At 37.3% G+C, this 17,775-nt stretch overlaps 1 protein-coding gene across 5 annotated transcripts in view; it reads right to left on the reverse strand.

Moving 5' to 3' along the window:
- LOC137048196 (oxysterol-binding protein-related protein 3-like) overlaps positions 1-17,775 on the reverse strand; it is a 159,801-nt gene that overhangs the window by 42,659 nt on the left and 99,367 nt on the right. For all 5 annotated transcript variants that reach the window (XM_067426240.1, XM_067426239.1, XM_067426237.1 and 2 more), the window contains 2 exons: positions 9,236-9,314; positions 8,768-8,912 (listed from right to left, as the gene is read on the reverse strand). In XM_067426240.1, the coding sequence (XP_067282341.1) occupies positions 8,768-8,912; positions 9,236-9,314 (224 nt within the window). The remainder of the gene's footprint in view (positions 1-8,767; positions 8,913-9,235; positions 9,315-17,775) is intronic.

The following is a 17,775-nucleotide window of genomic DNA, read 5'->3' on the forward strand; positions in this document are numbered from 1 at the left end:
TTTGAATATCCAGCCGTTGCTAGTGGAGTGTTCAGACGCGACTTCCAATCTGCAATAGGTGTCGGACTGCTTCGGTCGGTTCAATAGTAATAGCATTAACTTACATAGATCATTTTACATTTGTTAAAATCTTATTTTGGACGAATTTTGATTGTGGGATGTCGACTGAGAACGAAACAACATGAAGATGAACAGACATGCAAGTTACAAATGGCGGACAACAGACGAGACGGCAAGCAGCAGAAGGTAAATAACGTTACCTTTATATTTGTTCTACTGTCACATCAAGATATAGTGCACTGAAGTGATATGCTAATAGTGATTTATGTACATATTCTGTGTTTTATGTTGTAATACTGTTAAGATAGGGCTGGGCGCGATGATGATATTGACTATAGTTAGAGGTTTTGCAGTATCTTTTCATATCATGGGATGTAATGTATCTACGTAGCACTTAAGCCCCGTTTCCACCAAAATTACCCGGAACAATTTGTACCAGGAACTTTTTTACAGGAACTTTTCTCCCCCCAGACCTGCAGCTGTCTGCGTTTCGACCGCGATAAAGTTCCGAGAAGATTAGGCAAATTAGTCCGGTGATGTAGGACTGCGCGCGACTGCTCCTCCAAATCAGTGAAGGACATGTAATCATTTTTAAGTGTACCGATTGAAAGATTTAGTGAACTGTTTACATGAGACGTTATCTAAACCGATCTGGTGTTTACATGTGATGACTTTCAATCGCAATCATTTTGTCACATGCAGTTTGTCTGCCGCACCAAAAATGTCAACGCTGTTTTCTCCAGCAGCTGGAGTGTGTTAACTGAAGCCATAGCAACTCTTAACGGCCACCAGGACTAATACAGTATTATTTATAGCTATTTGTTGTAAAGTGTAATAATCATCTCAGAAAAAAAAAAATTCTGTCAGGCGCAGTTAAAGTAAAAACTGCCCGGGGCAATATACGCTGTGTCATTACTCCAACATTATCTTCATAACTTACGAAATAAAAAGTTTACCCCTCAGAAAAATGTACTTTCCTCTCTTGTCAACATGAGCGCGGCGCGCGCCGTCACGTCATGTAAGGACACACACTTAAAAGTAATCGGTCAGGTCCTTTACATGGTGAAAAAAAATGAATAACGAGTATGGAAGAGATTCAAGCTTTGCTGCTTTTGCTGGTTATGTATAGGTTTACTAAAGAGGTAATTAACAACGACAGAAAAGAGCACTAATATGCAGATTCAGCAGCATGCAGCTGCAGCATATTCAGAAAGCTTGTAAAGCTAGATTTAAAATGACAATGTATATTATTATCAGCTATTACGGACATTGAACGTGAGATGGCTGAGACGACCGCGCGCCACCAGACAGAGAGCAAGACTGATATTTACTGAACGCAGAACGAACCTCGCAAAAGACTTTTAAAAATGCCGGTTGAACTGCGTGAGCTCAACCAATCAGCATGTTCAGCGCCCAAGTCCCGCCCTCGAAAGTTCCTGAACTTTGAAAAAGTACTACCTCGCGAGCAGGGCCGTTTGGAGGGGGAAATATTTACCCGGAACTTCAATTTTACCCTGGTTCCTGCGGTCTAAACACACGAAGTACCACCCAAAGTTCCTAGTTCCTGGGTAAAGTTCCTGTGGTGGAAACGGGGCTTAAGTTACTACTTAAAGCCATTGACTTTTTGATAAAGAAACATGCATGAATGAAGAATAAAGAGCAGGACATGTCTCTCAGACAGCATGCAATCCCGAAATCAATTATCCTTTAATAAAATGCACACAAAATGATCTAAAAGTCATGTGAGGTATTCACTTGATTTAAATATAAATGTTATATCTAAAATTAACGTGGGGAAATCTGGATGCGTCATTCTGTGCATTCATTCTTAAAGGGGCACCAGCTTAATAAACCAACGTTAATAAGTTAACTAACTTACTTCCTTTTAAAGGACTTTTGAGTGACTCAATGTATTTTTCTTTCTTTCTTTTAAGGATCCAGCTGATTGGAGATTTGGAAGAGGATTGCTCTTTATCTGCTGTGTCTGTCTTCTGGTGCAGAATCATGGACCTTCTGTTGTATGTTTTGATTTATATTTCTAATTACACTATATAGTTTGGATTCTAAATTAAAAGGTGAATGCTTGTCATATTATCAGAGCTATATGGAGCCCACGGGTCAGTTGAAAATTGAGGAAAACAATATAAAACTGGATTTGGAAAATACATGCTAAAATGTAAACGGCACAAATTGCTCATTTGTTATAAGGTGAAATAATGACCTCATCATGATATTAGTAACCCTACATTACAAGCTAAATTCAATTTTTAGTTTTTCAATTCCTCCTGGGGGCTCTGAGGAATTGTTTGTGAAGAATTTGTTTACATAAATGTACATCTGAATAATAAAAGTTTTAGAATCAATAGTGAAACAGTGACAATCTTGAGCATGCTTTAACACTTTATTGAATGTTTTTTTATTGTAATAATCTGTAAAATAACAGTGTTATTCTGCAGAATTTTTAGTACTGTCACTTTATTGAGGGTGTTTGATCATTATAATCTAGGAAAAATCTGTAAAAGAACAGTTTTACACTTCCACAAAAATCCTAAAAAATGGTAAATGACTGGCAGCTACGGCAGCCAAACAAAAACTGTAAAATGAAAGTAAAATATCTTTATTTAAAAAAGGAAAAATCTGTAAAATAACCGCATTTTTTCACTAAAACGTTTAATGTACATTTCTGTAAAATTATTGTTTTTGCACTTTATTTGAATTAGGATATTTTACTTTAATTTTATGGTTTTTGTTTGGCAGCCGTAGCTGCCAGTCATTTACCGTTTATTTTACCATTATTATTTTTTTACAGTGTATTTACAATGCAAATCCAAACAGTTACTTAAATATTGTCTTTTCACTTTATTAAAGGGTTAGTTCCCCCAAAATTGAAAATTCTGTCATTAATTACTTACCCTCATGTCGTTGGACACCCGTATGACCTCTGTTCATCATCAGAGATGAAGATATTTGTGTTGAAATCCGATGGCTCAGAAAGGCCTTCATTGACACCAATGTCATTTTCTCTCTCAAGACACATAAAGGCACAAAAGACGTCTTAACAAAGCCCATCTCACTACAGTGTCTGTACAATAATTTTATGAAGCCACGTGAATAGTTTTAGTGCGCAAAAAAACCCCTAAATAACGACTTATATTGTGATGGGCCGATTTCAAAACAAAGTTTCTAACCAATTATGAGTCATGATTTGGATCTAACCATTATGATTCGGATCGCCAAAATCACATGATTTCAGGAGTTTTGGCGAATCAACATTGGAAATGACATTGGTGTCAATGAAGGCCTTTCTGAGCCATCGGATTTCAACACTAATATCTTCATCTCTGTCTGAAGATGAACGGCGGTCTCACGGGTGTCCAACATGAGGGAGAGGAGTTAATGACTGAATTTACATTTTTGGGTGAACTAACTCTTTAAGATCAGATTCTGCAGGTAAAATTACAATAATAAGGTGACGACTTGAACACGACGTGACTTGACGTAGCCTGTGACTTGCTTAGGAAAAAAAATACTTGTGATTTACTTGAGACTTGAAGGTTAAGACTTGAGATTTTGAGACTTGGTCCCATCTCTGATATATCAGTCCCTCCAGTTTTTCGCGATTCCACGATCGCTGAATACAATGCAAAATCAGCAAAGTGTCGCATTTTTTTTGCGACAGTAGTAGGCTATTGGGTCTGTGTATATTAGGCCACTGTAGGCAGTAATCTTTAAAGTGAAAGCAACCTATACATCTGCCTATAGGCTACCTCAACCACTGAAAAACAAAACAAAAACAGTAGCCTGACCTAAACAATTTTTTTTTTAAACGACTTTAAAAAACACTGTTTATCTGTATATTTATATTATATTTATTTGTCCTCGTAGCAATTGTTTATTAGTTCTTATTGTATTACTGACTGTTAACTTGATTAATTATTTGAGAACTTTTTATATTAGGCAATTGCTTATTGCTGTATTTACTTTTCCCAGATATTTCTAAGCGATCATGTTATTAAAGCTATAGTACACCACTGGGCTAGCCTTTTTTGTAAGATACCAAAATAAAGAAGATTTGTGCATTTTGTTTGTTCTATTGATGTGTATGACTATTGTACATCTAACATAATATGGTAAATATGGTGTATTAATTCTAAAAAAAAAAAAAACAAAAAAAAAAAAAACAATTGCAATTTTTTTTGCAAATTTCCGGAAATTACGACCACAAAATTAGTCATATTGATTGCAAAAATCACAAAAAAAATATTGCGAAATCCTATATATATATATATATACACACGATTAAAATGTTTAATCGCGATTAATCGCACGGAAAAAAAAATCATTAATGAATACAAAAGTGCTGCTTAATGAACTAAAGTCCAATAACATATGGTTTGCAAACACTTTAAACAAATAAGGTGCTTTTTACTAGCCTGGATGTCAGGCGAATTTAGCCCCGCCCACAATATTTTTAGGTCTGGCAATTCGGTCTGGCATTGCTCCATAGAGGAGTAATTATCTCCGAACAGAAACTGTTCGGACCAATGAAATCATCAGGGCGGGCTTTAGACGATGACGGACAGATGATCAACAGTAACGTAATCATGCACGTCATCAAAGGGGCTTGGATTATATTTACTCGAATCCTAAACGGAGAGCTTGTTTGTATATGCATTCACCTTCCTAATTTCTCTCAAAGATGATGATCATGTTGGGTAAGTACTCTGTGTATCAATAAATTCTTTTATTTTTTTACAACACCGGCAAAGATTGTTAATTCCAGCACGTGTGCAGACAGGGTTGCCAAGTTTTTACAACAAAACCCGCCACTACTAGCCTTAAACAATGGCTTTTCGTGGGGTTCTACGTGGGAAAAATGGTGTTTTGGGGGTAAAATGTGTGTTATTTTGGCATGGTTGCCTGCTAAAATTCGCACTCATGGGTCTATATATCACATAATAGTTGCTTCAACCCTTGGACATAGTTACATAACCGCGGAAAAAACCCGGACTTGGCAACACAGTGCATTTGAGCTCTGTCTGTTGACATTTGACAATGCGTTGCTTCGTGGCTCTGATTGGTTTGCTCCATTGGGCTGCGATTATGAGGCGTGTTTCAACCGAACCAGGAAAGACATCCATTGGATATACCGTAGGTCTATCCCATAGACTGTAAAAGAAATGGACAGAGCGATCCCATTGACGTCAATGGCGAAATAATGAAGTCAACCTAGGGGCACTCACTTCCTGATGGCTGAGCGAACTGCGCAGGCTCAGACTGAGCTTGACGACGTAGATGTGACTTGAGCCTCCTGTTTGACAGCTGTAGGTCTTCTAGTAGATGTGGAAAGTGAAAGCTGAATCATGTTGTTTAAATATTTTCTCCCGTTGCTTTTGGCTCACTATGGGCTTCTCCCCATTCTTCCCCCTTGACTTTATCAGACTTTATGTCTCCACGTCCCCCCGACTGTCTCATAGACAGTAAAAGATTGCCTGCGAGCGTCTCCTCAGGTCTATACGGTAATTTCTCAACTGTGCGACAGAGTCGCGTTGGTTATGACGCAATCGTTAGCCTATTTTTACAAAAACAGCTTCTGCGGGGCGATAGTGTAAGATACAAGGTAATGGAGCCTTTTATACATTGTCGTGTTTCTTTAGAAATAAACAATTAGGGCTGGGCGTTATGGCCCCAAAAAAAAATCCCAGATTTTTATCACTAAAAATTCGATTTACGATTTAAAACGATTTTTTCCCCCTCCTACTTAAAATCAATCTGCAGATGACAAAGAAATTGTTCAAAACAAGTTTTAACTTTATTTTGTTTAGGTAAAATTAAATATTTGCGGCTTGGTAGAAGTGTCACCTGGGGTGCAAAACTTTCAGCATGTGAATAACCCCCGACTATTCCACAGTATAAATGGGCACCATTTATTTATCTTTTGCAATATACAGTATACATATCAAAGGTTTATGAATTGATATGCAGATAAAATTAACTTTTATTAACAACAGTAATGTGCAAAAAAAGTATAGGGAAAATTTAAATGTTATGCTCTTATCAAATATAGATTAGCATTGCTTTTCAATAGTCTCACACTGAACTGATCGACAGCTTCAGTGATTATTAAAGGAGCTCTTTACTTTACTGTAATTTAGTCACAATTTGAAGAAAAGTTTAGTTTTTCCTGAGACTGTGACTTCGTACTTTTCTCCATACATTAGGGAGTGGAAATCGCTAATAAATCAATAAGTGCTCTTCTGCTGGTTATAGTGGTGGGCATTTCATATCTTTTTTAAAATAAAAATGCTACAAAATGGATTACACATTTTAAAAAAATAAACAAAAAAAAACATTCCACTATTTCTTTCACAAGACCCCCTTTAAACTTTTAGTTTTACAAACCATCACATTAAAAATAACATTACAATCGGATATTTAGAGCTTTGAAGTGCTGGAAATAAGTGTGAAGCTCTTGAAAACCATTGGAAAGTGCTTGAATTTCGATCTCAAAAGGTTGTACGAATCCTAAGATAAATAATGACAACAACAACATTAAATCCATGTGGTTTTACAGTAAATCATGGTGAATGTTGGTGATTTGTGACTGAAACCCCTGACCTTCGCTCAGCTCTGTTTGATCTGATATCTGTGGTTTATAACAGAATTGTGCGCCGACCGCTTCCACTAGATCACAGTAGCGATGGTGTGTTGATTTAAACGGTCTCTCACTGGATCACCAGCGCTGTGTATCGTGTCTGTCACGAGATTGGCCCGTGTGTGAGCTCGCGCTGCGTTCGTGTCAGCGCAGCTTTAAATGAGTATAGCGCCTAGCGCGGTTCCGTTCAGACTTCAAACACACTTTGCAGCGGGTATTGTTAACTGTTCTGTGAAAAACTGAACCAATTACGAATGACACTATGTTGACGCTATCCTTGTTGTTTGTGTGTACCTCTGTGGCAAACGCGCGCGGGGAGTGCTGAGCCATTACGGGAGCCCAGAGGGGAGCGTCGGCGGATTTTAAAGAGAAAACCGATATTCATTCACAAAAATCGTCGTAAACTAAAAACTCGAATTAATCCATAAAATCGATTTATCGCCCAGCCCTATAAACAATGGACAAATGGAGTCTTTAAACGTCTCAGATGTAAAGTTATTCACTGTCAAAGTGACTCAAAAATGAATGGGAGTCAATGGGATGCTAACAGCAGGTGATGGCTTGGTTAGCAATGGCAGCCCCTAGGGGTGGAACGCTTTCCGAGCGCTAGATTACCCCCTTGGTCTATCCAATGGATGTCTTTCCTGGTTCGGTTGAAACACGCCTCATAATCACAGCCCAATGGAGCGGTTTCAGACTCATATTCTGACTAGAATTGAGTATGACCACGTCAGGCTAGCTTTTTACAGCAGTTGAAAGTTAGTAACAGTTACAATATTTCTTGTAAATATCAACTTAAACATTAATTTAATCAAATTAAATTAATTTGGTGGTATACATATTGATTCTGTAGTAATATTCTCATCAGTGTTCTGTCAGCTTTAACATAGGCCTACTTAAATCTGCATATTTTTGTGTTATTAACAATATCATAAATCATAAATATCAACAACTACAAAAAACTCAGTTTTACCCCAGAATGTTTCTTCTGTGAGTTTATATTGCTGCTCAATTGTTTTGATTTCTGCATGTCTCTCACAAAGAGACAGGCAGCGCGAGCTAACTGTCAATAAATTACAAATTATTGTAATTTACTGACAGTTACTTATATATTGTCTTTTCACTTTATTAAGATCAGATTCTGCAGGTAAAATTACAAAAATAAGGTGACTTGGCTTGGACTTGACCTACTACAGGACTTGACATACCCTGTGACTTGACTTGACTTGCCTAGGAAAAAAATACTTGGGACTTACTTGAGACTTGAAGGTTAAGACTTGAGACTTACACGTCTCAATCCGTCTTGGTCCCATCTCTGGGTTTAGGTGGTCCTGACTACAATGCTATTGCCCAGCTCTAACTTGGCTAGATGTGAATTTTGAATTGGGGCAGTACTTGGGCAGCGAATGATGACGTTTCACAAGTGCACGAGAACGCAAGTACAGACAAGAACGCATATTGAGAAATGGCCCAGAATTGAATTGGGTGTGTCTGATGAGGGAGATATAGAAAATGTGCAGCGGTGAGGGGTCAAACCCCAGGACAGGTTTGAGAACCACTGCTGTAGGGGCTGCATAGAGATCAAAATAGAGCAAATTACCTATTGAAAGTACAATATTGCATTGAAAATAATGAGTAATTTTATATATTCGGGGTCTTAACTAAAATTGTACATGTCAATAATACAGTTTAGAATCATGGGAAAAAAGAAAAAAAAACTCTATTTAAAAGAAAAAAAGAGTGATCCAGAATTATGCAGCTCTTCTAAATGACAAAGAGGGTGTCGGTCGAATCACGAGAAACAGGGAGCATGTCTAACATAAACACCTTATTGCTGGAATCAACAACAACCATAGAAATAAAACCAAAAACAAATACAATATTAAATCTTCTACATTCTGCACTACAATATATCATAAATACTATAAAAATACAATATTAAGTCTTCTACATTGTGCACTACAATATATCATAAATACTATAATAAACAATCATAATCCACAACTAAAGTGAATTCCTGACATAAAATAAAAATTTGGCTCCTACACTCACCTTGACAAATGTGATCTTGCAGGTGCACTCATCATTGTTAAGGTTGCGAATGACAACGTCACCGTAGTGCTCGAGCCATCTATCCTGACTGAACACGTTGTGGATACAAGTGACCACTTTATTCCACTCATAATGATCACCGTAGCTGAAGAGGAATGATTTTGAAATGAAGAGAGAAATTTTTTTGCATGACTATTTTTTTCCATTTCCCATTAATTTATTAAATTTAATACATGCTAATGAAAGTGTGTTTTTGCTTGTCAAAACATTTATTAAAACATTTATTGGCACAATTATTAAAAAAATTACATTTTTAACATCTCTCAAAAAATATTAAAGCAAAATGAAATTATTACATCATCTCAGCTGCACATTTTCAGTAATCTCAAGCCCAATTGTTCATTCATTTCTGGATTCATGTGTAGAAGCAGATGTTACCATCAGAGAGCTCTGCTGAACTATACTCACTTTGGTAGAGTGACATTAACCATTCCGCTTGAAACTATTTCCACTGACTTCCCCCAGAACTTATACTTCCATCTCTGGTCTGAAAATGTAAAATGAAAGAATGAAAAGTTGAATGAATAAATAAATCAAAATTATATTTGAGGTGTGCATTTTTATTAGGAAGTAATCTTTATTTGAAAAGTAAGAATATTAACAGGGCAGCTAGTCAAATTACAGATTGTGTTTATTAATCCTTGATTTTAACCAGTGTGGATTGGAAAGGTCCTAATTTGACCCTATTTACCAATCAGTTTTTCAAGTCCAGTAAAACCAACATCTACGATTATAAAAGTATGATCCAGTAACAATGTAGAGAAGCTGAAAGGATGTTTTGTTGGCATGGACTAGGAATTTTTTTTATAATCAGGATGCAAATATAGCTGGTAACAATCAATTACTGCATACACTACCTTTTGTGTGGATTTAATTATACCTCAGAGATTTGTGAGAATGTATCCGAATAATAAACCGTAAATCTCAGGGAATTAAAGACTACATAAAAAGGAAGATCAACTTACAAGTAGGGGGACATTATGGGACTTCGGTCAGGACAAAAAGATCTTAACCAGCAACTGACACAATGCTGGACTTTAACCAGCACGGACAGAATATAAGAAACAACTCTTATAAACAAAATCTGTCAAAATCAGATACAAAAGGACTGTGGAACTCAGCTCCACTTGGTCCAAAAATAATAAAAACTACGACTTTATTCAGGATTGACTTCTCTTCCTTGTTTGTGTTCAATCCTCAAATAAAGATTAAAATGGTAATGAATCAGTGTATTGATTCATGATTCGGATCGCGTACCAAACTGCTAAACTGCTGAAATCACGTGACACCGGCGATCCGAATCATTGATCGATTCACTAATTCATAACCGTTTGAATCTTTATTTGAGGATTGAACGCAAACAAGGAAGAAAAGATAAAGTCGTAGTTTTTGTTATTTTTGGACCAAAATGTATTTTCAATGCTTCAAGAGATTCTAATTAACCAACTGATTAACCATGGATTGATTAACCAATTAACCATGGATTACTTTGAGGATGTTTTTATTACCTTTCTGGACATGGACAGTATAGTGTGCCTACACTTAAATATGCTCTCGAACTAAATATAAAGTATCTTAAAATGTTTTCCGAAGATGAACTGAGGTCTTACGGGTGTGGAACAACATTAGGGTGAGTCATTAATGACATAAATTTCATGTTTGGTTGAACTAACCCTTTAACAGGTTGTAGCTTGCAGACTGATTCAAATTTGTGTCACTATCTTAGGTTTGCTAAAAGGGTAATGTTAGGTCACAAGCTAGCTAGCTTGGCTTTGAGTTGCAAATTTGTCATGCGCACACTAATAACTATAAAACATCTGTGTGTAATTTTGCTATCAATATTTTCTGGGATTTTCTCTACCGATAATTAGACAATATTTTTAGTGTGTTTATTGTGTCTACCTTTGGCAGGTTTAGGACTGCTGTGGACAGAAAAAGAGACTTGGAGGTAGAGGATTCACTAAGCCCTGAAGCCTACAGGACTTTTAAAAGATTTCAGTTAAATTTCAGTTAAATCAAATAATTCATTCATAATTCTGCCTCCATTGTACATTGTGCTTGATATGTCTGGTGCCCTTCTGATGACATTCAGGGCAATTTATTTTTGAATAAAGATGGAAATGTATTGAATTGTGAATTATTTGTATGTGTATAACTGTAGAGTTGTATGTATGCAGTCCCATGTTTCCAGAGGGTGGAAAACATGTTTTCTGTGCCAGTTACTTTTCCTGTATTTGACTGTCTAAGCAGCTGGTGAGGGAGATGGATACAAAGGTGTAATGCATTTCCTGCTGAAACTAGCTGCTGAGCTAAACCAATACAGGAAAATTAACACATGGTACAGAAAACATGTCCTCCACACTCTTGAAACATGGCACTACAGTTATAGAAGTTGAATAAAAATGAAGTCTAAATTTAGTCTAAATTTGATGTTAAAAATACCTCTATAAACGACCGCATTTAGACTATAAAGAGGTCCCATGGAAGTCAACATTAGACGTGCAGTAGACATAGAAAAAAGACGTTATATTTAATGAGCTTCAGCTCCCCTGTGAGGGATTGTGTTGAAAGCATTTGGGAAAACGGCAACTGGAATGATTGGTCCCACATAGGGGTGTCCATGGTTAACCGATTAACCGTTAAAAATTGCGTAACCGAGTGAAACATTTTGCTCGGTTAAGTGGCGTCAATGACGTGCTTTGAATTTAGTTGTAATATATTTTTGCACCACTAGAGACTGCCAGAGCGCTCCCAGACATTTGTAATATTCACAAGAATAAGTCTTGACCAGCTTTCTAACATGAAGCGGGCAAAGAAAAATACAGCTTGGGAGCACTTTAAAATTGAGAGTGACGGGGCAAAAAGCAAGTATTGCATGTGAGTGGAGTAGCTATATGAAATTGTTGACAATGAGTCTTTAAAGGCACTTTTGCCTGTTTCATTAGCCCATTCATGACGCTGTTGATGTTGAGAGAGGTGTAAGATAAAAAAATAAAGCATTTTAATTTGAATGTTTTAACGTGTGTGATTTATCGCGGGCACGGGTCGGGTAACGGGCCAAATATTAACGGGTCTGGGCGGGTACGGATTTAATTTTGAAATTTTCACGGGTCACAGGTCGGATCTGGTGCTAAACCTTGCGGGTACGGGCGGGGGCGGGTCTCCAAAAATGGACCCGTGCAGGACTCTGCTCCAGCTTCTATATTTGAAGACTGTTTATGATAAAACTGGGTTGCAGTGACATTAATTTCTTATTATATTATTTCATTCAGGAGTGCATTATAATCGATCCGTTATGAACAATATTTTGCATAGATTATCAGAAACCAGTGTTGCCAGATTGGGTTGACGATTTCCAGCCAAAAAGCTCACTTAAACCCACTCAAACCAAGAAAAAAAACACCCAAAATTTTAAGTAATAAAAAAATGTGATATAATTGTATTGCCAAAATACAGTCATTTATGACTAAAATGTCCTAGTGGAAACTGTCAAAATCATAAAATTAACCGATGATGACATGTAGGCTATCATTTTTTAAATCTCAACAGTAAGAATAAACTAATTTAAGTGCAAAAAGTGCCCAATATAAGTGATTGAAATAAACAACGTAATTAGCAGGCATTACACACACATTAATGCACACACACCACAGCCATAATGTGCCATTCACTGATACATACTGTATGATAATCCTACAACCAAAAATAAACAAGAAAGCATTTATCTTTGTGTTGTGCTTCTTTAGACAGAACAATAGTAACGTTACGTATTTCGTAAAGTACATATTTATAGAACATAACACAGAACAAATTGATTAATCGTTGATTCAAAGCTCTTTCAGCAGCTGTCAGGACGAATAGAACGCAGTCAGGTTTAAAAGGTGCATGTCAGGCCAGTGTGCACATGATGGGCAGGAGTCATTCAGTATATTTGAGTCATTCATCTGTGCCCTTAGAGTTGGTTTAAGAATCTTCGAGTTACGGGTGTAATCCGTTTTGAGAGTTGGTTCATGCTCCCACTCATTACTGTATATTTATGTCCCTTTTGGATAGCGATCACTTGAATGTCCAGCAACAATTTTGCGCTAAAAACTTGTTATAAATGAGCACGTCTCCCTGCTGATCGCTGATTGGCTGAAAGTATGTGCTCATTGGCGACAACAACACCTGCCAGCTGACTCTACGCTGGGCCTGTGTGTGTCATGATGACTGATTTTATGGAGTACATGCACATTTGAGTTTGTTAATCCATATTAGACTATAAAATTTAGATGTTTGAAAACTGCCAAACTGACCCCAAACCAGCCCAAATTTTGTCTACCCGCCCAAACCCATTTTTACCCACACAATCAAATTCAAAACCGCCCAACTGGGCGGGAACCCTTAAATTCTCACACGCTAATTCTCTCTCGTCTGCAGCAGCTCATTTGTGTTCACACAGATCACAAAGAACAGCTTTCAGTTTAGCTCTTAGTTCAAAAGTGCTCATATTTGGAGAAATATTGACATATCACATGTTTGCTAAATATTTTGTCATACAGAATACCATTTCTATTAATTTCTCACTGAATTATTCGATCTAAAAGAGTTAAAACATGTGCATAGCTCTCTCTGGGTCTCCTCTTAATGATATGCAGCATATATGACTCATCAGGCATTTATTTGCTCACTGAGCTGCCAATAATAGGACATGTTAAACACTGCCCTTCGCATGACGCGCTCCTCCTGTGTGGATACTTCCTCATTCTGGCTCTGTGAAGAACGAGCCTATTCAATATTTCTACATGTGAACTAAGAAGCTAATAAACACATGATAACTGGAATAAGGTTTTTATGTGATTCCTGCTATTTCATATCAATAATGGATGTTTACATTATGACTGCCAACAGGTGTAGCGATTAACTCCATATAAAATTATAAATATAACATGGTTTAACATCACCATTTGAATGAAATCCCCATTATATTGCGACAGGAAAATAATAAAAACACTTGATAGTGGTCTAAAGTGACAAAGAGTGAAGATTTAATAAAAAAAAAAAATATCCAGGCTGAAGTTAACAAAACAGTCTCTGAAGTTTCCAATCAGTTTCTGTATGAACTCTACATGAGAGAAAGCATCTCTCTCACTGATTTTTTTTTTCAGTGAAGGAAAATGTGTGCAGTCCTATTTGAATATGTCCAGAATATGTATGGAAAGATTGGACAGCTGCTACCAAATCACTGGTAACAGTCAAACCTGTTAACATGTTTTTTCGTTGTACTTCTACTCACCATGAGGGGGCAACAAGCAGTAATACCCATGTATAAAATAGATATAGAGAGTAGAAGTTGTAGATTTGTAATGGAGGAGTAAGCATGGTTTATGGCTTAACTACCTTTAGTGAATCATTGGTCCTGATTGGAAAACTTTGAGTTTGATGCTCAATCTAAAGTAAGCATTGTTTCTTTACTTATATTGATTAAATGTTTACTGTTATCTATGTAGTTATTTTCATAATGTGATTATTTTTGTAGAAGGACTTTTATCTTTGTTTCACCTGCCTGTCTGGAACCTTGACTGAAAGGTGTCAATGAAGTGAATTTAGAGACAATGTGGTATACTGCTGTGGATCCTGAAACTGGATTGTGCCACTCATGTGATGTGAAGATTTTCTGGTTTGGTGTGATTTGATATTAACACGAAAGTTTGCACTGGGAAACTTTGAGATGTGCATTCTTGGACATGAGTTTTTATGGGCTAGAGTGTGGTGAATGAACTTTCATCTTTATTGTCCTTGTCATCATCGTCACCATCACCCAAAAACAGATACAACTTTTATTTCTATGCTGCTGTTTTTTTAAGGGGAAAAGCATGTAAGATGTGTGTCTATAAAAGGGTCTGAAAGATGAAAAGATGCAAATGAATGAGTATTATTTATTTATTAAAACATATAGTGATTCCCAACCTGAAAAAAAAGAAGTTATAACTATCACCATTGTGAGATCAAGGGTTGATAAACAGGGACACTACCTGTTGGAAAGTCATGCAACTCTGGATAGGGATCAGTGCATGCCAGAGGTGTATTGTTCCAATGGTTTATTTACCAATCCTAGAGAACCCCTCAAAAATTTAATAACTACCTTTAGTGATTTATACATATTCTCTGAAAATGAAAGCGAAGCTACAAGCCAGCATAGATTAATAATTTGACTTAAACTTCCCATTACCCCCCCCCCCCCCCACTTGCAGTAGAGAGAGGGAGACACTTCCTGAGTCCATTACCAACCTCATAGAACAACTTACTGATAAAGTCAATGCGCTGGAAGGACATGTTGCTGAATGTATCAAGGCGATGAGTGGCTGTGTTTCACAAGAAGAATTCCAGAACAAATGCAAAGGGATGGAAGATCGTTTGGTGTATTGTATGGAGCATGAATGTGAGAAAGTCAAGAAAGTGGTGGAAAGATCTGTGCAGGAACTCGGTTAGTCAATGGTAGACTGTCTAAAGAGATGGGATGTGCAGCTTGAAGTTCAAATCGTTGACTCCAATGTCCACACCAGTAACATCCAAAAGTTGTTGTGGTGCTCATGGTTCTGGACCAAATCAGCAGGACTCGCAAAGAACGGCAGGCTGATGAATCTCATTATATTCCATTCTTGTTCTATTCACTCTCTCTCTCTACACATAGCCCGCGATTGGACGATATAAGCGTGAACCGTGCGCACACATACATGGTCTCTCCCTCTCTCTCTCTCTCGACACTAACAGACTTTTTTCGGGATTTTTGGGAGCAGATTGAAGCTTAAGCTTTAATTTCTACATTTCCATAACTGTTTATTTCACACCAACATAATTAATCATTCTGCATCTGTGAGAGTGTGGGCGGGCTTTTGATATTGCAGCAGTACTTCCTGCTCTCTACTGCGCAACTCCGGTCCCGAAATTGCTACTGCGCAGACTCGTCCCAAGATGTCAGCGCTGTGCAGGCCGCCTGAAAGCTTCAAATCTGGCAAGCGGAAACGGATGATGTCGAGTCGTCCATATTTTTTTACGGTCTATGGTATCAACTCTTTTTAGTTAAGGGAATAACAAAGTTTAATATGAAAAAGCGGTGAAGTATCCCTTTAAATGAAGTCAGTGTGCTACCTTTTGAAATGCGGTTTTGCAATTAATTATTTATATTTCTCTTTGTTTGAAATATTTATCTCCGTTTATTTTGGCTCTGAGTGTGCCTGTGTGTCTATGCGCTGATATGAGCAAATATCCAATCATATGCACTAAAGTTAGGGGGTGTATAGCCGTGTTTTAAAGCCTTGCCGGTTAAACATTTAATACGCATTTTACATTCGCTGAGTGCGCGCGCCTGTCAGACACATGATTACTGGACTAAGTAAGTCGGTTATGTCAAAAGTGAAAGTCAAATCGCGTGTCTGTGCGAGATGCAAGCAGGTCTTAGCAGCGCTAGTGATTGTGAACACTAGTCCTTAAAAATCACTCACTGCTCTTGAATAAAGTAATAATTCAGTAGCTTTCAAGCAATGTATATTGTATATTGAAGACTGTAGTTTTAATTTTAGCCTACATTAATGTATTCAATTTCATATTTAAATGCTACTGTACATCTCTGAGCTACCACTGTATGTATGTATGTATGTATGTATGTATGTATGTATGTATGTATGTATGTATGTATGTATGTATGTATGTATGTATGTATGTATGTATGTATGTATGTATGTATAATCCAATACACTAGGAATGTATACAAAGGGTTTTTTTCAAGTAAAGTTTTAAGTTTAACCCCTTGCCTGGCATCCCCGATTTGGCAAATGTAGCATTTAGACATACTCATAGTAAAAAAAAAAAAAAAAAAAGGTGGTCTTTAAACCCACCTTTTTAGCAGAGCTTTTAATTGACTTGTTACTTCTTTATTTTTTATTTTTTTCAGTTTTATTTATTTTATTCATTTACTTATTTATTTATTGTTGTTGATGATTGTTTTTTATTCTGTAGCACTTTGAGATTTTGTTTAATATAAAGTGCATTATAAATAAAATGTATTATTATTATTATTATTATTATTATTAAAAATCTAGCCACAGGAGGTGTACCTTTTGTGCCAGTCCCAAGCCCGGATAAATAGAGAGGGTTGTGTCAGGAAGGGCATCCGACGTAAAATTTTTGCCAAATCCATTATGCGAATCATGAATATGACTTCCATACCGGATCGGTTGGGTCCCGGGTTAACAACGACCGCCATCAGCGCTGTTGACCTACAGGGCACTGGTGGAAATTGGGCTACTGTTAGTCAAACAAGGAGAGGAGGAAATCGTGTCCGTAGGCAGAAAGAGAACAGGAAAGTCAAGAGTTTAGGACTGAAAGTAGGGACTTTGAATGTTGGTACAATGACAGGTAAAGGCAGCGAGCTAGTAGATATGATGCAGAGGAGGAAAGTTGACATTCTGTGTGTCCAGGAGATCAGGTGGAAAGGGAGCAAGGCTAGAAGCATTGGAGCAGGGTTTAAACTGTTTTATAATGGTGTGGACAGGAAGAAAAATGGAGTGATCCTGAAGGAGGAGTTTGTGAAGAATGTTCTGGAGGTAAAGAGAGTGTCAGATAGGTTAATGAGTCTGAAGCTGGATATTGAAGGTGTGATGTTGAATGTTGTTAGTGCCTATGCTCCACAAGTAGGTTGTAAGCAAGATGAGAAAGACAGATTCTGGAGCGAGTTGGAGGAAGTGATGCAGACTGTTCCCAGAGGTGAGAGAGTAGTGATGGGGCAGATATGAATGGACATGTTGGGAAAGGGAATAGTGGGGACGAGGAAGTGATGGGCAGGTTTGGTCTTCAGGAAAGGAACCCAGAAGGACAGAGGTTGGTAGACTTTGCTAAAAGTATGGAGATGGCTGTGGTGAACACGTACTTTCAGAAGAGGCAGGAACACAGGGTGACATATAAGAGTG

The sequence above is a fragment of the Pseudorasbora parva genome, chromosome 19 (genome assembly GCF_024679245.1).
Source record: "Pseudorasbora parva isolate DD20220531a chromosome 19, ASM2467924v1, whole genome shotgun sequence".
NCBI classification, from domain to species: domain Eukaryota; kingdom Metazoa; phylum Chordata; class Actinopteri; order Cypriniformes; family Gobionidae; genus Pseudorasbora; species Pseudorasbora parva.